The sequence below is a fragment of the Leuciscus leuciscus genome, assembly GCF_965113295.1.
Source record: "Leuciscus leuciscus genome assembly, chromosome: 23".
NCBI classification, from domain to species: domain Eukaryota; kingdom Metazoa; phylum Chordata; class Actinopteri; order Cypriniformes; family Leuciscidae; genus Leuciscus; species Leuciscus leuciscus.
This window is the reverse complement of record NC_138747.1, coordinates 24,078,932-24,098,855: the sequence shown is the minus strand read 5'-3', so window position 1 is coordinate 24,098,855 and position 19,924 is coordinate 24,078,932. Positions and strand designations below refer to the sequence as shown.

The 19,924-nt window shown below is 39.6% G+C and overlaps 1 protein-coding gene across 2 annotated transcripts in view; it reads left to right on the top strand.

Annotated features, from left to right (window-relative positions):
* The window catches only part of nwd1 (NACHT and WD repeat domain containing 1), a 25,335-nt gene extending 5,514 nt beyond the window's left edge, over positions 1-19,821 (top strand). The window contains exons 6-19 of one of the 2 annotated variants that reach the window (XM_082155281.1): positions 7,135-7,338; positions 7,626-7,785; positions 7,892-8,009; positions 9,210-9,374; positions 10,599-10,775; positions 10,898-11,020; positions 11,836-12,038; positions 12,228-12,488; positions 12,566-12,656; positions 13,929-14,077; positions 14,168-14,441; positions 15,362-15,915; positions 19,178-19,283; positions 19,432-19,821. In XM_082155281.1, coding sequence (XP_082011407.1) covers positions 7,135-7,338; positions 7,626-7,785; positions 7,892-8,009; positions 9,210-9,374; positions 10,599-10,775; positions 10,898-11,020; positions 11,836-12,038; positions 12,228-12,488; positions 12,566-12,656; positions 13,929-14,077; positions 14,168-14,441; positions 15,362-15,915; positions 19,178-19,283; positions 19,432-19,742 — 2,896 coding nt within the window. In that variant the 3' untranslated portion in view covers positions 19,743-19,821. Of the gene's footprint in view, positions 1-7,134; positions 7,339-7,625; positions 7,786-7,891; positions 8,010-9,209; positions 9,375-10,577; positions 10,776-10,897; positions 11,021-11,835; positions 12,039-12,227; positions 12,489-12,565; positions 12,657-13,928; positions 14,078-14,167; positions 14,442-15,361; positions 15,916-19,177; positions 19,284-19,431 lie in introns of both variants that reach the window. The other variant, XM_082155280.1, reaches the window with a different exon arrangement.
* Positions 19,822-19,924: the final 103 nt, after the last annotated feature.

Below are 19,924 nucleotides of genomic sequence, written 5' to 3'. Positions count from 1 at the left end.
CAAAAAATGTAATTCTATCTTTAATTACTCACCCCCATGTCGTTCCAAACCTGTAATACTTTCTTTCATCTTCAGAACACAAATGAAGATCTTTTTGATGAAATCTGAGAGCTTTCTGTCCCTCCATTGACAGCTACACAACTACCACTTTGGCATTTCAAAAAGTTCACAAATAGATTGTGAAACTAATCCATATGAAATGAGTGATTTAGTCCACATTTTCTGAAAAGATACAATAGCTTTATATGATGAACTGATTGAATTCAAGCTTTTATTCACATATAAACATTCATCAACTGTTACGGTCACAGCCATAACGTAAAAGAGGGTCAACACAAAAGTCTCAATCCAATATGGGTTTTATTTATGATCAATAATCATAACATAAGATGGGGGGAGAAAATTAATAGGGAACCGTCGCACAAATCCCGCCGCCCAGATGTAGCAACGAAGCTCCTAATATCCATGCTCATCCGGTCCTCTGGGGTAGGGAATCTGCTCATAAGACTCAGGTAACAAACATTTCCAACCACTAGAAAGCAGACAAACCATTAATCGGATTTACCAATGAGCAAACACGGCGAACTCCAGGGGCTGGAGCTAGGCTCCCCGATGTAATTGTCCAGAATATACTGCACCTCTTTTTGCAGAAGAGCTCTTTTCAGCAGATTTATGCAATATGGATGCTGTTTAATAGGTTGAGTGGTGGACCCCACATCAATATCGTGCGCAATAACGGACGTCTGGCCAGGGATGTCACTGAATAAAATCGGAAATTGGCTCACTAACTCCAAAACATCAGCTTTCTCAGTAGGAGATAAATTTGGTAACTGACTAGACAAATTTAAGAGAACCTTGAGGTTGCAGTGATCCAGCACAACACCAACACTTTGTCACCAGGGTTAAAATTTGTTCTCTAGCTTTCTTATTAAACCAAGTCTTCATCTTGTCTTGCATTTTCTCAAGATTTTGTTTGGCTAGCTTACGGACTCTGTAAATGCGTGTACAAAACTCTGTGACGTACTCGAGAAGGGTTCTACTTTTTAAATCACAGAGCCATTTCTCTTTTAATATGATCAAAGGTCCACGCGGAATGTGGCCAAAAACCAATTCAGCAGGGCTAAACCTGAGTGATTCTTGTACCACTTCACGTGAGGCAAAAAGTAACCACGGAATTCCCTCTTCCTAGTCTCGTTCAAGTTCAAAACAATAAGTGCGAATTATAGACTTCAGGGTCTGGTGAAACCTCTCCAGTGCACCCTACATATGACTTTCAGGGTGATAAACAGTGTCGTTATACTTATACACTTAAGCACTCTTGAAAACGTACGAGATGTAAAATTCGTCTCCTCGTCACTTTGGATTGTTTTTGGCTAGTAAAAAAGTGTAAAGAACTTAATGAATTTCCTTGGATATCGTTCTCGCAGTAATGATACGTAAAGGGACCGCCTCGGGAAAACACATAACCGCGCACATTATCTTCAGCAGATATTTGTAGCCAGACTTTGAACGGGGAAGAGGTCCAACATAATCAATTATTATGTGTTCAAATGGTTCCGACACCATCTGAATTGGATAAAGTGGGGCAGGCGGAATAGTTTGGTTGGGCTTCCCTACCATTTGACAAATGTGGCAAGTTTGGCTGTAGCGTGAAACATCCTTCTTCAGACCCTGCCAATAAAAACGTAGCAAAATCCGATCATACGTTTTTATAACACCTAAATGACTAGCTGGACCATTATGTGCCACATCCAAAATCAGCTCTCAGACAACTGGAACCACAATTTGAACAGTATTCCACTAACGGTGCCCACTTTCTCATCAATGTAGCATCTTTGGTGGTGGGTGAGGAGATTCCCCCCTTCTATGTAAAGCTTTTTGAGTGCAGAGAAAAGCGCTATATAAATGTAACAAATTAATTATTAATCTGTGAGAAAGTATGCCAGGGTCACACTCACACTTTCCTGTTCTGGATCGATTAAGTCAATGGAGCAAGAGTACGATCTGACCTTTGAGCAGCAATTAATTTATCAAGAGACCATAGAAAATGTAACCGTGCATGCCGAGAAAACCTCAGGACACTTCAGAACACTGTCATCAACAGTAGCAACGAGCGTCACAGATACAACTTCAGGTGGCACAATTAGGACAACTACATCCAGCTAAATAATTTCCTAAAACGAAGGTTACATCAGGAATTGGAAGAGATGGATGAACAACCACTACCACATCACATGTCACCAATTCCGATTTCAAGTGAACTCTGTGTGATGGTACTTCCATAATTCCCATTTCACAAACGGGCAGAAGTTCACCCAGTCCCGGACCAGACGCAGTTCCACTTGGCAGGAAAGGTCCATATCCAGTCTTGTCAGGATGAATAATGCAGTCAGATGTATTACCATCAGGTTTTGAACAGAAGTCACCCGAAACTAACCCAACGGGTTTTGGATTAGACTTCCTTTCAAGAACAGGACAGTTTGTAATCAAATGACTGGAAGCCTTATAATAAAAACAGACTCTATCACCAAACGAAACGATAGGCTTACTACTGAGTGTTGAAGTGGAACAGCATTGTCACAGTTGTGTTCTGTCCTGAGTCTTGTTTTCCTTAGTCACATGTCTTCCTTTGTTCTGTTCTCCCGCCACTCATTTGTTCCCACGGTAACCCTTATTAGTGGTAACCCTTATTAGTTCATCTGTCACACCTGTTACCTTGTTAGTCTTGTCAGCTGTCTCGTTTCCCTGATCTGTTTCTCCTTGTATTTAAGCCCTTTGTGTTACCTTGTTCATTGTCCGATCTCCGTCGTATTAAGTGTGTGTGAACCTTCTGCCTGTCTTCTATGTACCTGTAAGATTTATATTGTGAGTAAAAGTTTGCATTGGAACTTTTGATTCTCCTTCGTCTTCTTCTGCCTGCACCACACCGTGACAGAAAATCAACCGGCCAAAATGGACGATAGGGTGAGCATTATCGTCATGGCTCAGGAGAGCCAAAACTTTTTTTCATTCGTCAAGGACTTTTGCCGCCTTGCTGTCACCAGCACCCTCGATGACGAGAGCCTGAGCACCTTGTTCTGGATCGGGGCCACATTCAACCATCCAATCGACCTCCCTGACACCACAGGACTAGACTGGAGGGAGACTGTCATCCGGTGTCTGGAGAGCATCATGCCTTGACTCAGAACACAGCCAGACACTGTTCCTCGACATGTTCCTGCTCCAACATCTGTTCCTTTTCCTAGATCTGTTCCTGCCCCAAGGACTGTCCATATTCCCAGATCTTTTCCTGAGCCTGTATCTGAATCTGTTTCCGAGCCAGTATCTGAATCTGTTCCCGAGCCTGTATCTGAATCTGTTCTCGAGCCTGTATCTGAATCTGTTCCCGAGCCTGTATCTGAATCTGTTCCCGAGTCCGAGCCTGAGCCTGTTCCCGAGCCTGAGCCTGTTCCCGAACCTGAGTCTGTCCCTGAGCCAGAATCGGTTCCTGAATCCCCACCCAGCCTCCCTCTCCCATCTGCCACCTCTCAACCCTTCTTCCACCACTGCCTGTCAGCCCCTCAGCTCATCAAACCACCTTCGGGGGGGGGGTCGCCGTGGGTCTGCCAGCCTGCAGCTCCAGTCTGGTCAGTGGGTCCCCGGTCTTCTCCTCCAACCTCCGTGACCAGGACTATACCTCAGCCCGTCGATCCATCAGCTCAACCTTGGCTCCTACCTCCCTCATCTCCACCGTGGCCCATCAGTCCACCAGCTGCGCCAGGCTCCCTCGTCCCTCCAGCTTCGCCTTGGTCGTTCGTCGGCCTGCCCTCGCCTCGGGACTACACTCTGGCTTCGCCTCGTCCCTTTGTCCCTCTGGCTCCGTTGGGCACTTCTGGATCCCCGCCTGCGCCTCGGTCGCCAGAGCCGTCGGTATCGCCATGTCCCTCGGGATCCTCAGCATTGCCCTGGCTCATTGGCTCTCCGGCTCCATCCAGGTCTCCACTTCCACAGGTCCGCCTCCATCAGTCGGCCCCCTGGAGTTGTCAACCCTTTCTCCACCATGGCTCCTCCCTCCGTCGTCTCCGCCCTGGCCGTCTGCACGGCCGCCTGCACAACCTGCTCCACCCTGGCCACCTGCACAGCCTGCTCCGCTCTGGTCCCTCCTGCCTTCTGTCTGCCCTCACCTACTCTTCGGGCTCCTCCCTCCCTTCCTCCCTCCCTTCCTCCCTCCCTCCCTTCCTCCCTCCCTCCCTTCCTCCCTCCCTTCCTCCCTCCCTCCCTCCCTCCCTCCCTCCCTCCCTCCCTCCCTCCCTCCCTCCCTCCCTCCCTCCCTCCCTCCCTTCCTCCCTCCCTTCCTCCCTCCCTCCCTCCCTTCCTCCCTCCCTTCCTCCCTCCCTCCCTTCCTCCCTCCCTTCCTCCCTCCCTTCCTCCCTCCCTTCCTCCCTCCCTTCCTCCCTCCCTTCCTTTTGATTGAACTTTTGATTCTCCTTCGTCGTCTTCTGCCTGCACCACACCATGACAAGCATGTGTTTTATCCCACGATTTCTCTTTATGTGTTAAAATAAAGTCATCAGCTAAGGTAGCGGCTTTGTGGAGTGTATCGGCCTTCTGTTCATTTATGTATGTAGAAAGAGCAGCAGGTAAGCAATTCTTATATTCTTCCACCAAAATGAGTTGTCTTATTTGTTCCTTATTTGTTTAAACTTTTTGAGACGAGCACCAGCAACGATCAAACATTATTTCTTTATCTTGCGCAAACTCAAAGTAGGTCTCACTGGGAGGCTTCGAACAATGTCTGAAATGCTGTCTATAGGCGGATCTTTTGTGACGTCATTGTTTATGTTTGTCGCGTTGCATCATGGGAATCGTGTGGCAGGAAACACCGCTAGATACCTCTAGATACCTGTAATTTGATTGTTTTGCACGTTTGGAGGAGGATTTAGAGAAGAGGATGGTTCACTCTTGCTGTGTGGTCGAGTACGGCTCGTTGGGGGCCTGATAAAAAGTTTTTTCGAATTCCCTCCGAAAAGGATCGTGAAAAATGAAAGAAATGGTTGCGTGCAATTAGGCGATTGAACCTGGACGCTCCGAAGAAAGCCTGGATTCCTGCAGCTAACGTTACTGATCGAGTTTGTGAGGCTCATTTTGTTCATGGTAGGCCTAAGTCTTAGTGACTATGTATTTATAGAAGATTGAATAAAAAAAATAATAAAACTGAGTCAAATCAACCGAGTCATATGTTTTCGCGTTCTGATTCAGGTGTCCCAAACCGCGATCCACAGCACCCAGACTATGTTCCTTACATCAAAATGGGCTATTCTGGATCGCAAAACTTAAAAGCAAAAGAAAAGGCTGTTCTAACCTCTGCTTTTAGCACGATCACTGCTTTCTGTTTGGCAGAAAAGATCGGCCCAACTTTTCGAAAAAACAAAATAATCTTTTGAAAGCCTTTAATCTTTCATGAGTGAAGGGTCCAGGGGTTTCTATTAAATAAGAATAAATGTCTCCCCAGCAGATTGGTGGCCAAGACACGGGCGAGTCGGACCAACGTTTTTTGTCATCCCAGATCTCATATGGGCTTTGAATAACTTCGATTTTGTCACCAATACAAATTTTGAGCTTCTCTCCAAACCTCCTCCGGTCTTCAGATGTTAAAGTGCTTATATATTGTGGATTTCGCCCGCTAACTCTCTTGAAAATGCTCGTCGCGTCTTTACTGCCCGCAATACTGTTTGTTTTGTTGCCACACAACCACTCGCGCATGCGTACAAAGATGTCAACAAAGATCCTCCTATACGCCTCTGGAACTAGCTCATAAGCTTTTAATATAGCAGCTTTCACTACCTTATAATCTGCAGATTCCTCTATAGATAATGCCGCATAGGCTTCTTGCGCCTTACCAGTAACTGCACATTGCAGTAGCAATGATCAAACGTTTTCGGGCCACTTTAAGAAAACAGATCCACACACTTACTCACAATAGTGAAAACAGAAACACTAGCATTTACCCTGAAAATTGTGCAAGCAATTAGACCATCAAATCGCTCTCACTGAAGATTATCAATTCACCAAACTAAACAGAATATTAACTAAATTTGGCCTCTATACGAAATTACCACAAAAATTCTACAGGTTTGAAAATGAGTTTCAAAATCATTAGTGTAACTAAAAACAATTACACAACACAATTTTATTTACCTTATTTAAACATGAATTTTATACCCTCTTCAGTGGCATTAGGGGCTTGGGGCAACTTTAAACACTGAAATCATGAAATCCTGCACACTGATCCAATTGACGAACAGCTGCAGGTGAACTGAAGCATACCCCCATTCCGAATAACCACTAAACATAAAAAAGACAAAATAACAAAGTAGCAGGTCCAAACCTACCTGCCGACTACAAAAACTATACTCGCATGGGATCACATTAGTTACTTCCACACGAAAACAGTTGAAAATAACATAAACGTAATAGTTTTGGATGAGCCCCCAATTATGTTACCGTCACAGCCATAACATAGAAGAGGGTCAACACAAAAGGCTCGATCCAATTGGGGTTTTATTTACGAACAATAATCGTAACATAAGATGTGGGAGCAAATGAACGGAAAACAGAAAAACAATGAAAAACGAGCGCAACTAGACCGCTGCACAAATCCCGCCGCCCAGATGTAGCAATGAGGCTCCTTATATCCATGCTCATCCGGTCATGGATATGGGAATCTGCTCATAAGACACAGGTAACAAACATTTCCAACCACTAGAGAGCAGACAAACCATTAAGAAAGAAAAAAGTAACCAGTCAAACTACATGCACATGTAACAGTTGTGTTAAATGTACGCTCAAGCATGTTCGTTTGACGTGCAAGAACCAATGAGGTACTTTCTCGTGTTATGCAGAATGTTTGAGCTTCAGCAAGAGGTTTGTTCTTGCGCAGAATTTTCATTTTTGGGTGAACAATCCCTTTAAGTAGCCTCTGTGCCACATTAAGAAATCTGCATAAATGCACTTGTTGTGATATATTTGCAGCTTTCGATGAGTCAAATACTAGCCTTCATAATTGGCAGGTCTAACTCTTATTTTTGACATTTCACACAGTAACAGAAGTCTAAGTTTTTAAATGTAATTATTTGCCTTTTACATATTCAACAGACATGGACTATCAGAGGCAGAGTTACAGGATGTCTTGTCGTTAGATAATGACGTTCTGGCCGAGATCTATAAGTACTGGCTTCCTCCAAGCCACACACTGTTGCGATTCCCGCGTCTTCATTGGTCACGTCTCCGACATGACCTGAGAGCTCATCTGGCGGAGAGATGGGAGGGGGGTGTTATTCTACTGGGTTTCGCTCACAGGTAAAGGTTTAGAAATTTGAAAATTTTCTAAACTACAATCAGTCTCAGTGAAATGTAATGTTTTCTTTCCTGATTGCATAAATGGAATGGAGAAAAAGCAGATGGAAAATTTAAGTTTCAAAAATGAGTGGGATCTACCAGCATGAGCTAACTTATCAATGACAACCAGTCAAAATATGACCCATTGACAATCTCTAGTCTGCAAGTGGACTGCCCTCTAGGAAAAATCCTAGTGCTCCCTATGCCTATTTTATCACTGTTCTCATCTTAGCCTTTACTTTTCTTAGGCAGTTCACAGAGCTGGTAAGAAAGAGATATTTGTCACGCGATGTGAAAGCTGACATGCACTCCATCCTTGCCGAGTATTTCTCAGGACAGTGGAGTAAAGGGCAGCTCAGGCCTATTCTTCTGCCCTCGCTAACCACACTGCTAAATGCTGACAGAAAGGTATTGTTCAAGGTCACAAAATCAGCATTGTCAAATATTTTTTAGATGTAAGTAACCTATATATTTGAAAAAAAAAATTGGTGGTAAAACATGCTATATTTTCAAGGTACCACCCCAGCCCTTGTGGTTTACTGGAAAAATTGCCAATTTACGGAAGCTTCATGAACTGCCCTATCACCTCGCTCATGCAGGCAAATGGGAGGAGATAAGCCAATCAGTGCTCGGTGAGGTTTGAATAGGTTTACACTTTATTTCTATGGTCCACTTTAGACATTCTACTAACTAAAGGTAACTGCAACTACATTTCAACTAACTCTCATTAGGGTATTAGACTGTTACAAGACTGTTAGGTTAAGGTTAGGTGTTATGGTTCAGTTAGTAGAATAAGTTATAGTCTTGTAACATGTAGTTGCAAAGTTGCTTTCAGATTGTCTGTTGATGGACCATAAAAATTGCTAGCAGATATTAAGCAGACAGTCTACTAACACTCTAATGACTGCTAGTTGACATGTAGTTGCTTATTGCTTATATATACTGAACAAAATTATAAACGCAGCACTTTTGTTTTTGCTCCCATTTTTCATGAGCTGAACTCAAAGATCTAAGTCTTTTTCTATGTACACAAAAGGCCTATTTCTCTCAAATATTGTTCACAAATCTGTCTAAATCTGTGTTAGTGAGCACTTCTCCTTTGCCAAGATAATCCATCCACCTCACAAGTGTGGCATGTCAAGATGCTGATTAGACAGCATGATTATTTCACAGGTGTGCCTTAGGCTGGCCACAATAAAAGGCCACTCTAAAATGTGCACAAAGGAGAAGTGCTCACAAAAAGCAAATCTAAAATAAGAGGTGTATACATGAAATTCATTGACGGACATGTAGACTTTACTTTGCAAATTTTAAATAAATTAATATGTAATAAATAAGATGAGCCATGACACAATTACTTCGTTCCACTGAAAGAACACAGCATAACACCATTTTGAGTTTTGCTAGGTTGTTTATTATCCTTTGGTATTATTTTATTGACAAAAGTCATCATATGGTCTGTTTGAACCGTTATTTATTTTATTTGTAATAAAGTATGCAATTTACTTGTAATAAGATACATACATGCACATTATGTGAAGTTATACATGTGTCTCTTTTCATCTGATCACAGTATTGCTTGCACTTCCCTTCAAAAGTATACATTTCTTTTAAAAAATTGTCAAATCTATTGTATTTTCTCTCAGTTTCCCCTAAAGAAAGGAATGGGTAAATGGTAACCGTATGTTATATAGTAACCCTATACTGTTATCCCATCCCCACTAAATCTCATCCCTACTAAATGACCAACTGACAACTGTTCTTTGTATTGTGTTTTATGTTTTGGTAAACTTTAAATATATGAAAACATAATTGTCCATTTATTCTCACAGGCAGTCTGGATTGGTTGTGTTGTAAAACTCTGCAGTGTGGCGTGAGCTGTGTTATTCAGGACCTGTCGCTTTGCACTGATCTCACAGAATGCCTTGAGATACAAATGCTGAAAGAGACATTTCTGCTGCTTAAGCCCTCATTAGATTTTAGCGATGGCCAAGTGGGTAAGTATGGGGCGTCCGTAGGCTGTGTCCCACCAATGATATTTATTTAATATATGTAAATAAGAATCTATTTGTAAGGCAATATTTAGCTTGTTTGTTTTAAAATTCATTAAAATTCACCATTGCTCACAATTCCAATTTATGTCTCTAAATTATCCATAGGGTTTCATGTTTTTATGAAATTGTATTTGGAGTTTTGTAGCTTTAGTTTGTCTGTGAGCTTAAGCCGGGAACACACTTAACGACTAACTGAAACATTCTAAGACTGACTGAACGCACTTACAGACTGTTTCTAACGACTTGAGCAGATTTTAAACACCGACTGAACACGACTCAGCGCGTTTGATCATGATCAGTAATAAGTATCAAATTAAAGTCATAATCGGCCTTACAATCGTTAAGTGTGTGCTCGGCTTTAGATGTCATCTATTCTAGAGGAAAGAAAACTGCACTTTTTTAAAGCAATTTCATGGGGTCTTTGAAGGTGAAGTGTGCAATTTCTGTGCCATCACTGAAGTGTCATTACACACTTCATCTTAAAATTAGTTGACTACATTTAAAATATTAATTAAATACACAAGTTTAAATATGGCTATTCATTTGTCAGTTTTTAGAGCACTCTTAAAGGGATAGTTCACCCAAAAATGAATATTCTGTCATCAATTACTCCCCTTCAAGTTTTAATTTCTTTCTTCTGCTGAACACAAAAGAAGATATTTGAAAGAATATTGGTAACCAAACAGTTGATGGGGCCCCATTGACTTTCATAGTATTTTTCCCCATCAACTGTTTGGTTACCAATATTCTTTTAAATATCTTCTATTGTGTTCAGCGGAAGAAATAAATTCATACAGATTTGGAACAACTTGAACTCACCCTCAGGTTGTTCCAAATCTGTATGAAATTCTTTAATATCAGTGCAATAAGTGCAATATAAATGTAAAGACATAATTTTCATTTTTGAGTCAATTATCCCTTTAAATCCTCCATAAATATTAGTGTGAGAATTTACAGATGACATTCAAAGACTTATTTCCTTTTAGGCACAGGAAAACCAATCACAATTCATTATCCTTCCATGTTCCATTTTGAAATATTATAGTTCAAGAAACACCTAAAACATCATTTTTAAAAAAGTAACTCGTTTTTTTTTTTTTTTTTACTTGATCATTTTCTTTTTCTTTTATCTTACTCTTTTATAAGCTCCCTCACATTTGGTCACAGAGATCTTCGCCAGGCTGCAGGGCCTTGCTGATCTCTACCCCTCTATGATTGGTCAGTTGTGCTCTCAGTGCATGGACTGGTTTGGATCCTGTACTGACCCAGTGCTTGTGCCCAAATGCTGCTTCTTTCAGGCCCCTGGGGGCCCACTAAAGAGTACCCTCACGGGGTTCACTAAAGGTGACGCCATATAAAGGAACTCATTCTTGCTTTTGTTAAAGTAAAACTAAACTTTCCAGACATGCTGCTAATGGGCTTAATGTGATTTCATAGCATTGTGTGTGTTTTCTTGACTTTTGAAGGGGTAAAGACTGTCGTGCTATGCTCAAAGAGGGAGCTGCTGGTAGCGGGTTCAGAGGATGGGCTCATCATAGTCTGGAGTCTAAGCCATCTAGAGACTCTTCATACTCTTTCTGGACACACAGGTAGGTTTTAAGCATTGTAAAAAAAAACAGGGTGTCGCAAATCAGGGGACGTGGGAGAAATGAATCACCCACTTTTTCTCTTGACTTGATTCCAAGCTAAATCTATACTGAAAGTGAGGAAATCTGGGCTCAACTCAAGATTTTAAACTAACATTCCAATAATTTCATGACACATTCACATATTCAAGATTCTATGATGCCAGTTAGTGATCACATGGCAACCATGCAAGTGATTGGATAAAATATTTAACCTTTTTAAGTGTTTTATTTTGACTTTGCAGCTGGACTTTAAAGTGGACTCAAACTGGTTTAATTGTGATAGTTCACTTTAGGAATAATAATAATAATAATAATTATTATTATTATTATTATTATTTTAACTCTAATTACAAAAATAGAAAAGGTAACAAATATATTACTATTGTAAATTACAATTGTACTGTAAAATAAAAAAAATAATATATGATAATACTTTTATACTGTATTTCACTACAAGTTACACTACTGATATTTATGTAAATTAATTTTTTCATTAAAAATTTTCACTTTCAAACTCTTTAAGCTGCAAACATTTTAAATGATCAGGCTTTTATTTTATTTTATTTAACTGCTGAAATGCTAAAAACTTCTCAAATAAAGTGAACCTAACGTACATTGTGTTCCCAAATGAACATTCAATTTGCAGCACATGTAGAGATGGAGTTCCCTGGTAGAAACATCATTAAAAATGCTTTAGAGTGAACACTGTTCAAGTATATGAAAATATAAAAACCTTTGGTTTAGACTTGATCTTAAATTTCTCTTTCTCTGTGTAGCGGGGGTGCTGTCCCTGAAGATGATGGATAAAACCAATAACTGTCTATCTACTGCACTCGATGGCACACTAAGAAAATGGTGTCTGATAAGTGGACAACAGCTTTTCTGCATTGCCGATGCAGTGTCTGTCCAAACACACACCACTGCACATGTCCATTTGATTGAAGAAAGGAAGATTATAATAACCAACCCAAGCAGCCTAGTATGACAAATTTATATCATATTTTTTTTCTTAAAGGAAAAGTTTAAAATGGAAATAAGGTCATTATTCACTCACCCTCATATCAAATCAATAATGACCAAATTTTTATGTTTGTGTTCCTCTAATAATTAATACAACTGTTGAATATTGTTTGTTTATAGTTTTTTGTTCCCATCCTTTTGTTACTAGGTTAAAGCTTGGCACTTAGACACTGCCGAGCCCCTGTATGAGGTGACCGCAGAGGTTTGTTCTGTTCTTGGTGTTGTGGGAGATGCCGTAGCATGCATATGCAGTGAGGGGACGCTCTGTTTTTATGACACTGACACTGGCGTGCAGAATTCCCAGACCCCCCTACCCTGCTCTGTTGGACACCACAATATCACCTGCTCTCTGACACTCACCAAATACTCCAAGATACTCATTGCTTTTGGGGAAGGCCGTATACATTCGGTATGTACCTTGTTTCTGTAAAGACCGAGCAAAATGTAGAATTTCAGCTTTATTCGAAGGTGTTTGTGTGTATGCAGGTATGGAGCCATGGAATTGAGTCTGTGGTTGATCTTCCCTCTCCAGCTTTGTTCCTCAGAACATCTGAGGATGAAAAACTGCTTTTTGCAGGTGCCTTTACACGTGTCACTGTCTGGTTATCTTTTCTCATTTATTAATCACTCTTGAAGTGTGCACCACTAATATAAAACAGGCCCCCTATTCTTCCATTAATCAGCCATTACCATTAGTCGAGCCAAAATGTTGGGTCAGTGTTTCGATTGAAACAAGGCCGTATCCAAAATGGAAACCTAAGCCCTTGCAGTCTTCCTCCGAGTCCACACTTTCAATATCGGGTAGAAGTCTGCTGTGGAGATCGCTTCAGTGCGGGCTCGTAAAAGTGTGCATTGAGGGCGCATAACACGCACATGGTGGCCATTGTAAGTCTGCAAGACCACAAGTGCACAAGAATTGTGCCATTTGGGACATGGCCAAAAGACCACGTTTACACTTGTCAGGAAATCAAGATATGAATGGCTGAATTGTTCTTCAGATTAAAATACCATTATCTCTGTTTATTAGGAGAACTTTCAGAGCTTGACGCTGTACCACATTATGTAAAATTTGTTTATATCGCGCTCATACTTTTCAAGAAAGCTATTCTTGGAACAGTGGAAAACTAAACCAATATTAAACATTAATCAGTGGTTAAATTTACTATTAGAACACATGGCAATGGAAACATTGCCACCATAGCAAGAAAAAGCAGAGCCTATTTGAAAATGTGGTCTCCTTGTTTTTTATTTGTTTGTTTTTTTTAGTATAGGAGTGTTTCACACTGATAGTTAATTTTGTGAAAACCCTACCCCCCCCCCCCCCCCCCCCCAATTTCAATAAATTGAAGTACATTATGTATTAATTTTCATATGTTGAATTAAGATAAATCTGTGTATTAGCAGTTTTATTTTATATTAGCATATTTGAGTAATTTGAATTAGTAAATAAAAAAATAAAAAATATATGGAATAACTGAATGGCTAACGGTGTTCCAGGTTTAGTTTAACTGAAGCTATTGCTCAGCTATCTAGTTTGGTGTGAAGTTTTTATATTTTTGGTATTTAGTCTGGAGCAAATTTTGGTATTTCTTTTCTTATAAATTAAAGGAAATGTTTGTCTGATCATTTGTTTGTTTTTTCAAAAATATTGGTAACAGGGTTGAATAGCTGAGTTTGATTGTTGTAGAATCAGAGCCCTCCTTGGGTTGCACACACAATGTGGTGTTAAACATGCTAGTATTGTCTATGTGTAATGAACTTATGTTAAATGAGATGTTATCTTTTCAGAGAACATACATTTGTGCTGATAAACTTCTTGCTGATCTACTACTTTTGTTTCTTGTTGAAGGATGTGACAGAACATTGTGTGTGTTCCTTGTGACACTGACTTCAATGCAGAAGGTTCTGGATCTTCACCATGATGCATCTGTCCTATGTGCGGTCTCAAGCGGTGAAGGTAGCGAAATCATCACTAGTGCCCAGGATCGGATTATACGGGTCAGTTTAATCCCTCTCTTCCCAAATAGGTACAGTTTCATCTCACAGCCATTGCCTTGAATGTAATTTGATCATCTTGTACTCTTCAAGGTGTGGAGTGTAACCACAGGAGCCCTGCTGGACTGGATCGGTGTGATGGATTCTGCTGTGTCCACTTTGGCTGTACATCAGCGCACTATTATCTCTGCCTCTCTTATTGCCAACCAGCTCAAAGTATGGCAGCTGGACTACAACACCAAGCACAGGAGCAAGAGTTTCATCCCAGCATACTGCCCCCTAGTGGTCCTGTCGAAAGACGGTGATACTCTATTTTATGTCAAAGAGGGAAATAAAACAGAAGTTTTCACCTGGAGCTGTTCAGAAGGTGAAACGTAATAAGAGGATATTGGTTTTCATTGTTGTAATTATGTGCAAGATCTTAAAGGGATAGTTCACCCAAAAATGAAAATTCTGTCATCAATTACTCAACCTCATGTCGTTCCAAATCCGCAAAACATTCTTTCATCTTAGGAACACAAATGAAGATCTTTTTTTATGAAATCTGAGAGATTTCTGTCCCTCCATAGACAGCTACGCAACCACCACTTTGACGCTTCAAAAAGTTCATAAAGAGATGGTAAAACTAATCCATATGAATTAAGCAGTTTAGTCCAAATTTTCTGTATAGACACGATCGCTTTATATGATGAACAGACTGAATTTATGCTTTTATTCACATATAAAGATTCCTCAACTAACACATCAGATAAACGGAAGCTCAAGCATGTTCGCTTGACGTACGAGAACCAATGAGGTTCATTCTCGTGTTACGCCACATGTTTAAGCTTCTGCAAGAACCAATGAGGTTCATTCTCATGTTACGCAGAACGTTTGAGCTTCCACAAGAGGTTTGTTCTCGCACGTCAAGCAGGTTTGGTTGAGTTTTATGTTCGCTGATCAATGTTTATATGTGAATAAATTCAATCTTTTCATCATATAAATCGATTGTCTTATCAGAAAACTAAATTGGACTAAACCGCTCAGTTCATTAGAATTAGTTGTATGATCTCTTTGTGTTGAAGCATCAAAGTAGTAGTTGCGTAGCTTTCAATGGAGGGACAGAAAGCTCTCAGATTTCATCAAAAAGATTTGTGTTTTCCGAAGATGAACGAAAATCTTACGGCTTTGGAATGACATGAGGGTGAAGTTTAGTAATTTTCATTTTTGGGTGAACAAACCCCATTAAAAGTATTACATTCCTAAAAAAAATTATTTAGCCAAAGTTCACATTCACATATTTCACAGGTCTACGGACAGACATTATGGACGTGTCCTCAGAAGTGTGCTGTATGGAATTAGCCCAGCAGAAAAACCTACTCTTCTGTGGACTGCGGACTGGTACCATCCTTATTTACCCATTGGACTTTGCCCAAGAAACCCTGTGCCTGCCACCTCCAGAAAGCCTACCGACAGTACGCAGCATAGCTATCAGCCCGCGGGAGGACAAAATGGCCGTGGCATATGAGAATGCGGTCTGTCTGTTTGAGATTACAGCAAGGGACAGTTTCCCCTGTGTGGACGGCCCATTTGAGAGGTACTCCTTGTGCTTACTGCATTCCCCAATCTCCGCCATGGCTCTGCTGTCCGACTGCAGGCTGCTCTATGGGACCTTTGGTGGTGAAGTTGTAATCTATGACTTTAAGAGCGCCACGGCAGCCGAGCTGGATCACCACGGGGCAGCCATAACCTGCATCACCATGAGCAACTGGGACACGCAAGCGTTGATTGGCTCTCAAGACTGTGTTCAGAAGTTGTGGAATCTGAGTCCCGTCTTGCTGAATCACACCATGGAGTACAAGGTGAGGGTTCACAGGTTGCTAGGATTTGAGCTTTTTTAATTGAGCCAAGGAATTTAATTTGCCTATGTTTGGGTCTATTTTTATTCTGTTAAAAATTAATTTAAATAGAGTTTATTGTTACCGTGCTGCTAAACTAACAATGTGATACTTCAATAAGCATTAGAAAATACAGACTACTGACGAATACCGGTACAAGGTAAAATAGTCTATTAAACTATAATTTGCCTGTGTTTTGGTCTTTTTTGGCTCTGCTCACAATTAGTTTTAACTGAGTTTGTTGTTAACATGTTGCAAGCAAACAGTATTATGCTTGAATAAGCATAAAAATGCAGACTACTCACAAAAATGATGTAAAATAGTATATTTAAATATTTTTTAACTATAATTTGCCTGTGGTTGGGTCTATTTTATTGGAAGTTATTAGCATGTTGCTACGCTAACAGAGTGATACTCAAATAAGCATAAAAAGTAAAAACTTCTCACAAATAGTTCTTAAATTGTCTATTTAATTATTTGTTTTTAATGTTATTATTTTTTCCAGTTTTGTTTTCATTTTTTTGTTTTTCAAAACCAGTTGAGCGAAAAGCTGCAGCCCACATTAGATTTCAGTGGTCAACTTAAACACAGTGTAAGGGGATTTACAGTCAAAGACCCAGAACCAGATATGATGAATGAATATGAGTCAGATATGCAGATATGAGTCAGATACACAGATATGAGTCAGAATTATAATAAATTGAAGAAAAGTTTTATTGAAGATAGTTTGCAGTTTCATCAGCAGAAGTCAGCCTCAAGACTCACAAGGAGTTTTGTAGGCCGCCCCGCTTACAGTTACAAAGATAACAGCAATTATACCATACACCAAGGTCTAAGCTACGTCCTTGCTTCAGTTTGAATGATTCTGATTGGCTAAGAAATAGATAAACATAGTAATTTTCCACACATATACAGATAGACAGATAGGGGGTGATTTTATAATTTATAATCACATTCTAAAATGTTTTTCTCCAAAACACGTTGGCCACAATTATTGGCACCCTTTTATTAAATACTTTTTGCAATCTCCTTTTGCCAAGATAACAGCTCTGAGTCTTCTCCTATAATGCCTGATGAGTTTGGAGAACAACTAACAAGAGATCAGAGACCATTCCTCCATACAGAATCTCTCCAGATCCTTCAGATTCCCAGATCCATGTTGGTGCTTCTTCTCTTCAGTTCACTCCACTCATCAGGTCAGGGAACTGGGACGGTCATGGCAGAAGCTTCATTTTGTGCTCCGTAACACATTTTTGTGTTGATTTTGATGTTTGTTTTGGATCGTTGTCCTGATGGAAGATCCAGCCACGGCCCATTATACGATTTCTAACAGAGGCAGTCAGGTTTAGATTTTTTTATCTGTTGATATTTGATAGAATCCACGATGCCATGTATCTGAACAAGATGTCCAGGACCTCCAGCAGTAAAATATGCCCACAACATTAAAGATCCAACGGTATATTAAATTGTACACATGGGGTACTTTTTATCCTTGTGTGAACCAAACCCATCTAGCATGTTTGCTGGCAAAAAGCTTTTTCTAGTTTCATCTGACCACAGAACCCTGTGCCGTTTGAAGTTCCTGAATTTGCTGGAGTTTGTTTTTGGAGGAGCGAAGAGGGTTTTTCTTAAAACCCTCCAAAACAACATGTGGGGGTGTAGGGGTTGTTTGATTTGATTTGATTTTTGATTTTTTTTTGGTAGGCTTCTGACCCCAAGACTCAATCAATCTCTGCAATTCTCCATCTTTGATCCTTGAAGAGTCTTTGGCCACTCAAACTCACCGTGCATTAAGACAATATAGACACACGACCTCTTCCTGCATGGCAGATTTGTAACATTTTTAGTTGATTGGAACTTCTTAATTATTGCCCTGATGGTCAAAATGGGGATTTTCAATTCTTTAGCTATTTTCTTACAGCCACTTTCTATTTTGTGATGCTCAACAATCTTTTGATGCACATCAGAACTATATTATTTGGTTTTATTCATTGTGATGGATGATTAAGGGAATTTGGCCTTTGTGTTTCCTCATTTTTAAACTCCTGTGAAACAAGAAAAAAAAAAAAGGTAAATATTAATGGGAATATACTTCAGAGATATTTTATACGTAAAAAATTCTAGGGGTGCCAATAATTGTGTCCAATGTGTTTTGGAGAAAAACATTTATTTCATAATGTGATTTATCCCCCACTTTCAATTATTTTACTTCAATGAAAGGTTAGATTTTTGCTATTTTTTTTTTTATGAAAGATCAAAAGGATAAAAAATGCAGATGTATTTTTTACAGCCATTTTTGATCATATTTACCAGGGGTGCCATTAATTCTGACCACAATTGTATATATTGACACATGTTAAAGAAGTCCATAATTCAGTTCTGGAAGCCGGGCTAAATGAGCAAGCACTATTACTGTATTCATATATCAAATACAGACATTAGAGCATACATTTCAGTAATCACACTGGTAACTTCTCTGGGCTTGTGAGATTTTACTTTGTTATAGAAGTCATTCAACTCATGTGATATTAAGAAGGTAAAATAATGATTAATACTTTGATTATAATCACTTATTACATGAAGAAGCAGTGGATTCCAGAATCCGCCCTCTTCAACAGTCACCTGTCAAGAAAAGTTTAGACTTCATGGATTTAGTCTGGAATTTAGACAAATCATTGACGAATCTGACTGTGACAAACAGTAATGCTCTGTATCAGGATGTGCTACCAACACATACAACGGTTATAAGGTTATGCCTTATTCAATTGACTTATCCATTAAAGATACTTTAGAAAAAATATATTTTAAAATCCAGTTTGTAATATAAATTTGTCTTATTTTCCAGGTAGAATAACTAAAAGTTCTTAAAACAATTTAAATTTACCTGGGAAGCAATACTGAATAAGTTAAGACATGTTTTCAGAGCATGTATATGTCAGGATTATGTTTAAGTCTGTGTAGTTTCATTATGTTTTGTTTTAATTTCCCCTGTTCCCATTTTGCCTGTGTTTAGCGCTAAAGTTTAGCACTTTATTTTACAGTATACAGTAGTTGCTAGTTATTACATGGTTATTGTAAAGTGGCGCAAACTAAATTATAGTGTTATTTTTACTAGAAATCAAGTCAACAAGAACTAATTAACTATTTTTTCAGTGTGACATATAATGCTGCCAATAAACAGCTGCTGTGTAACATTAAAATGTTTTGTTCTTTTTCCATCCTCAAGGGTTTTTATTTTGAAGGCGTCCTTTGTGCTGTCTTCTCAATAAATGATAAATATGTCTTCACTGGATCCTTGGATAAAACCATCAAAGTCTGGGATGTCTCTAGTGGTGAGGACTGTTCAGTGTTGTCCATGACAGCTAAATGTTTATGAAAAGTTTTTGGAAGATAATTTTTTTACAATTAAAATTGTAAAACTTACTAATAATGTCTTTCATGTCTTGTTTCAGTTGCTTGATTTTGGTCATTTCTTTACAGGTTGTTTGCTATACATCCAGTACGTCTACTCTCCAGTCATAAAGATGATGCCACATAAGGACGGATTTGTAGCCGTGTCCCAGCATGGATCTTTCATCAAGGAAGGTTTCCGCTGTCCAGACAGCCTCAAACCTGGATACAACCCCCTCTGTAACTTCCGAGCACATTACCAAGTCACCTCTCGGGAGAAAAGCCTGAATGCTCCACACACCGAAATCAACATGCTGCCAGATTTTAACCCTGCTCAGTTCAATTTCATCGGCATCGGTTTGATGAAAACTAAACCATCTAACACGTGTGTTCTCCTCTAAGTACATTTTACGTTCTCTTACGATCCAGCACCCCACTCAATTTACAGAATTAGGCTTTACACTATCTGTAATTACATAGCAATTAAGCAACAATAACTGTAATTCCGTAAGAAATCATTTGAGAATAATAAGATGAGAAGAATTGAGAATAAATATTATTTAGCCATTTTATAGTAATTCAT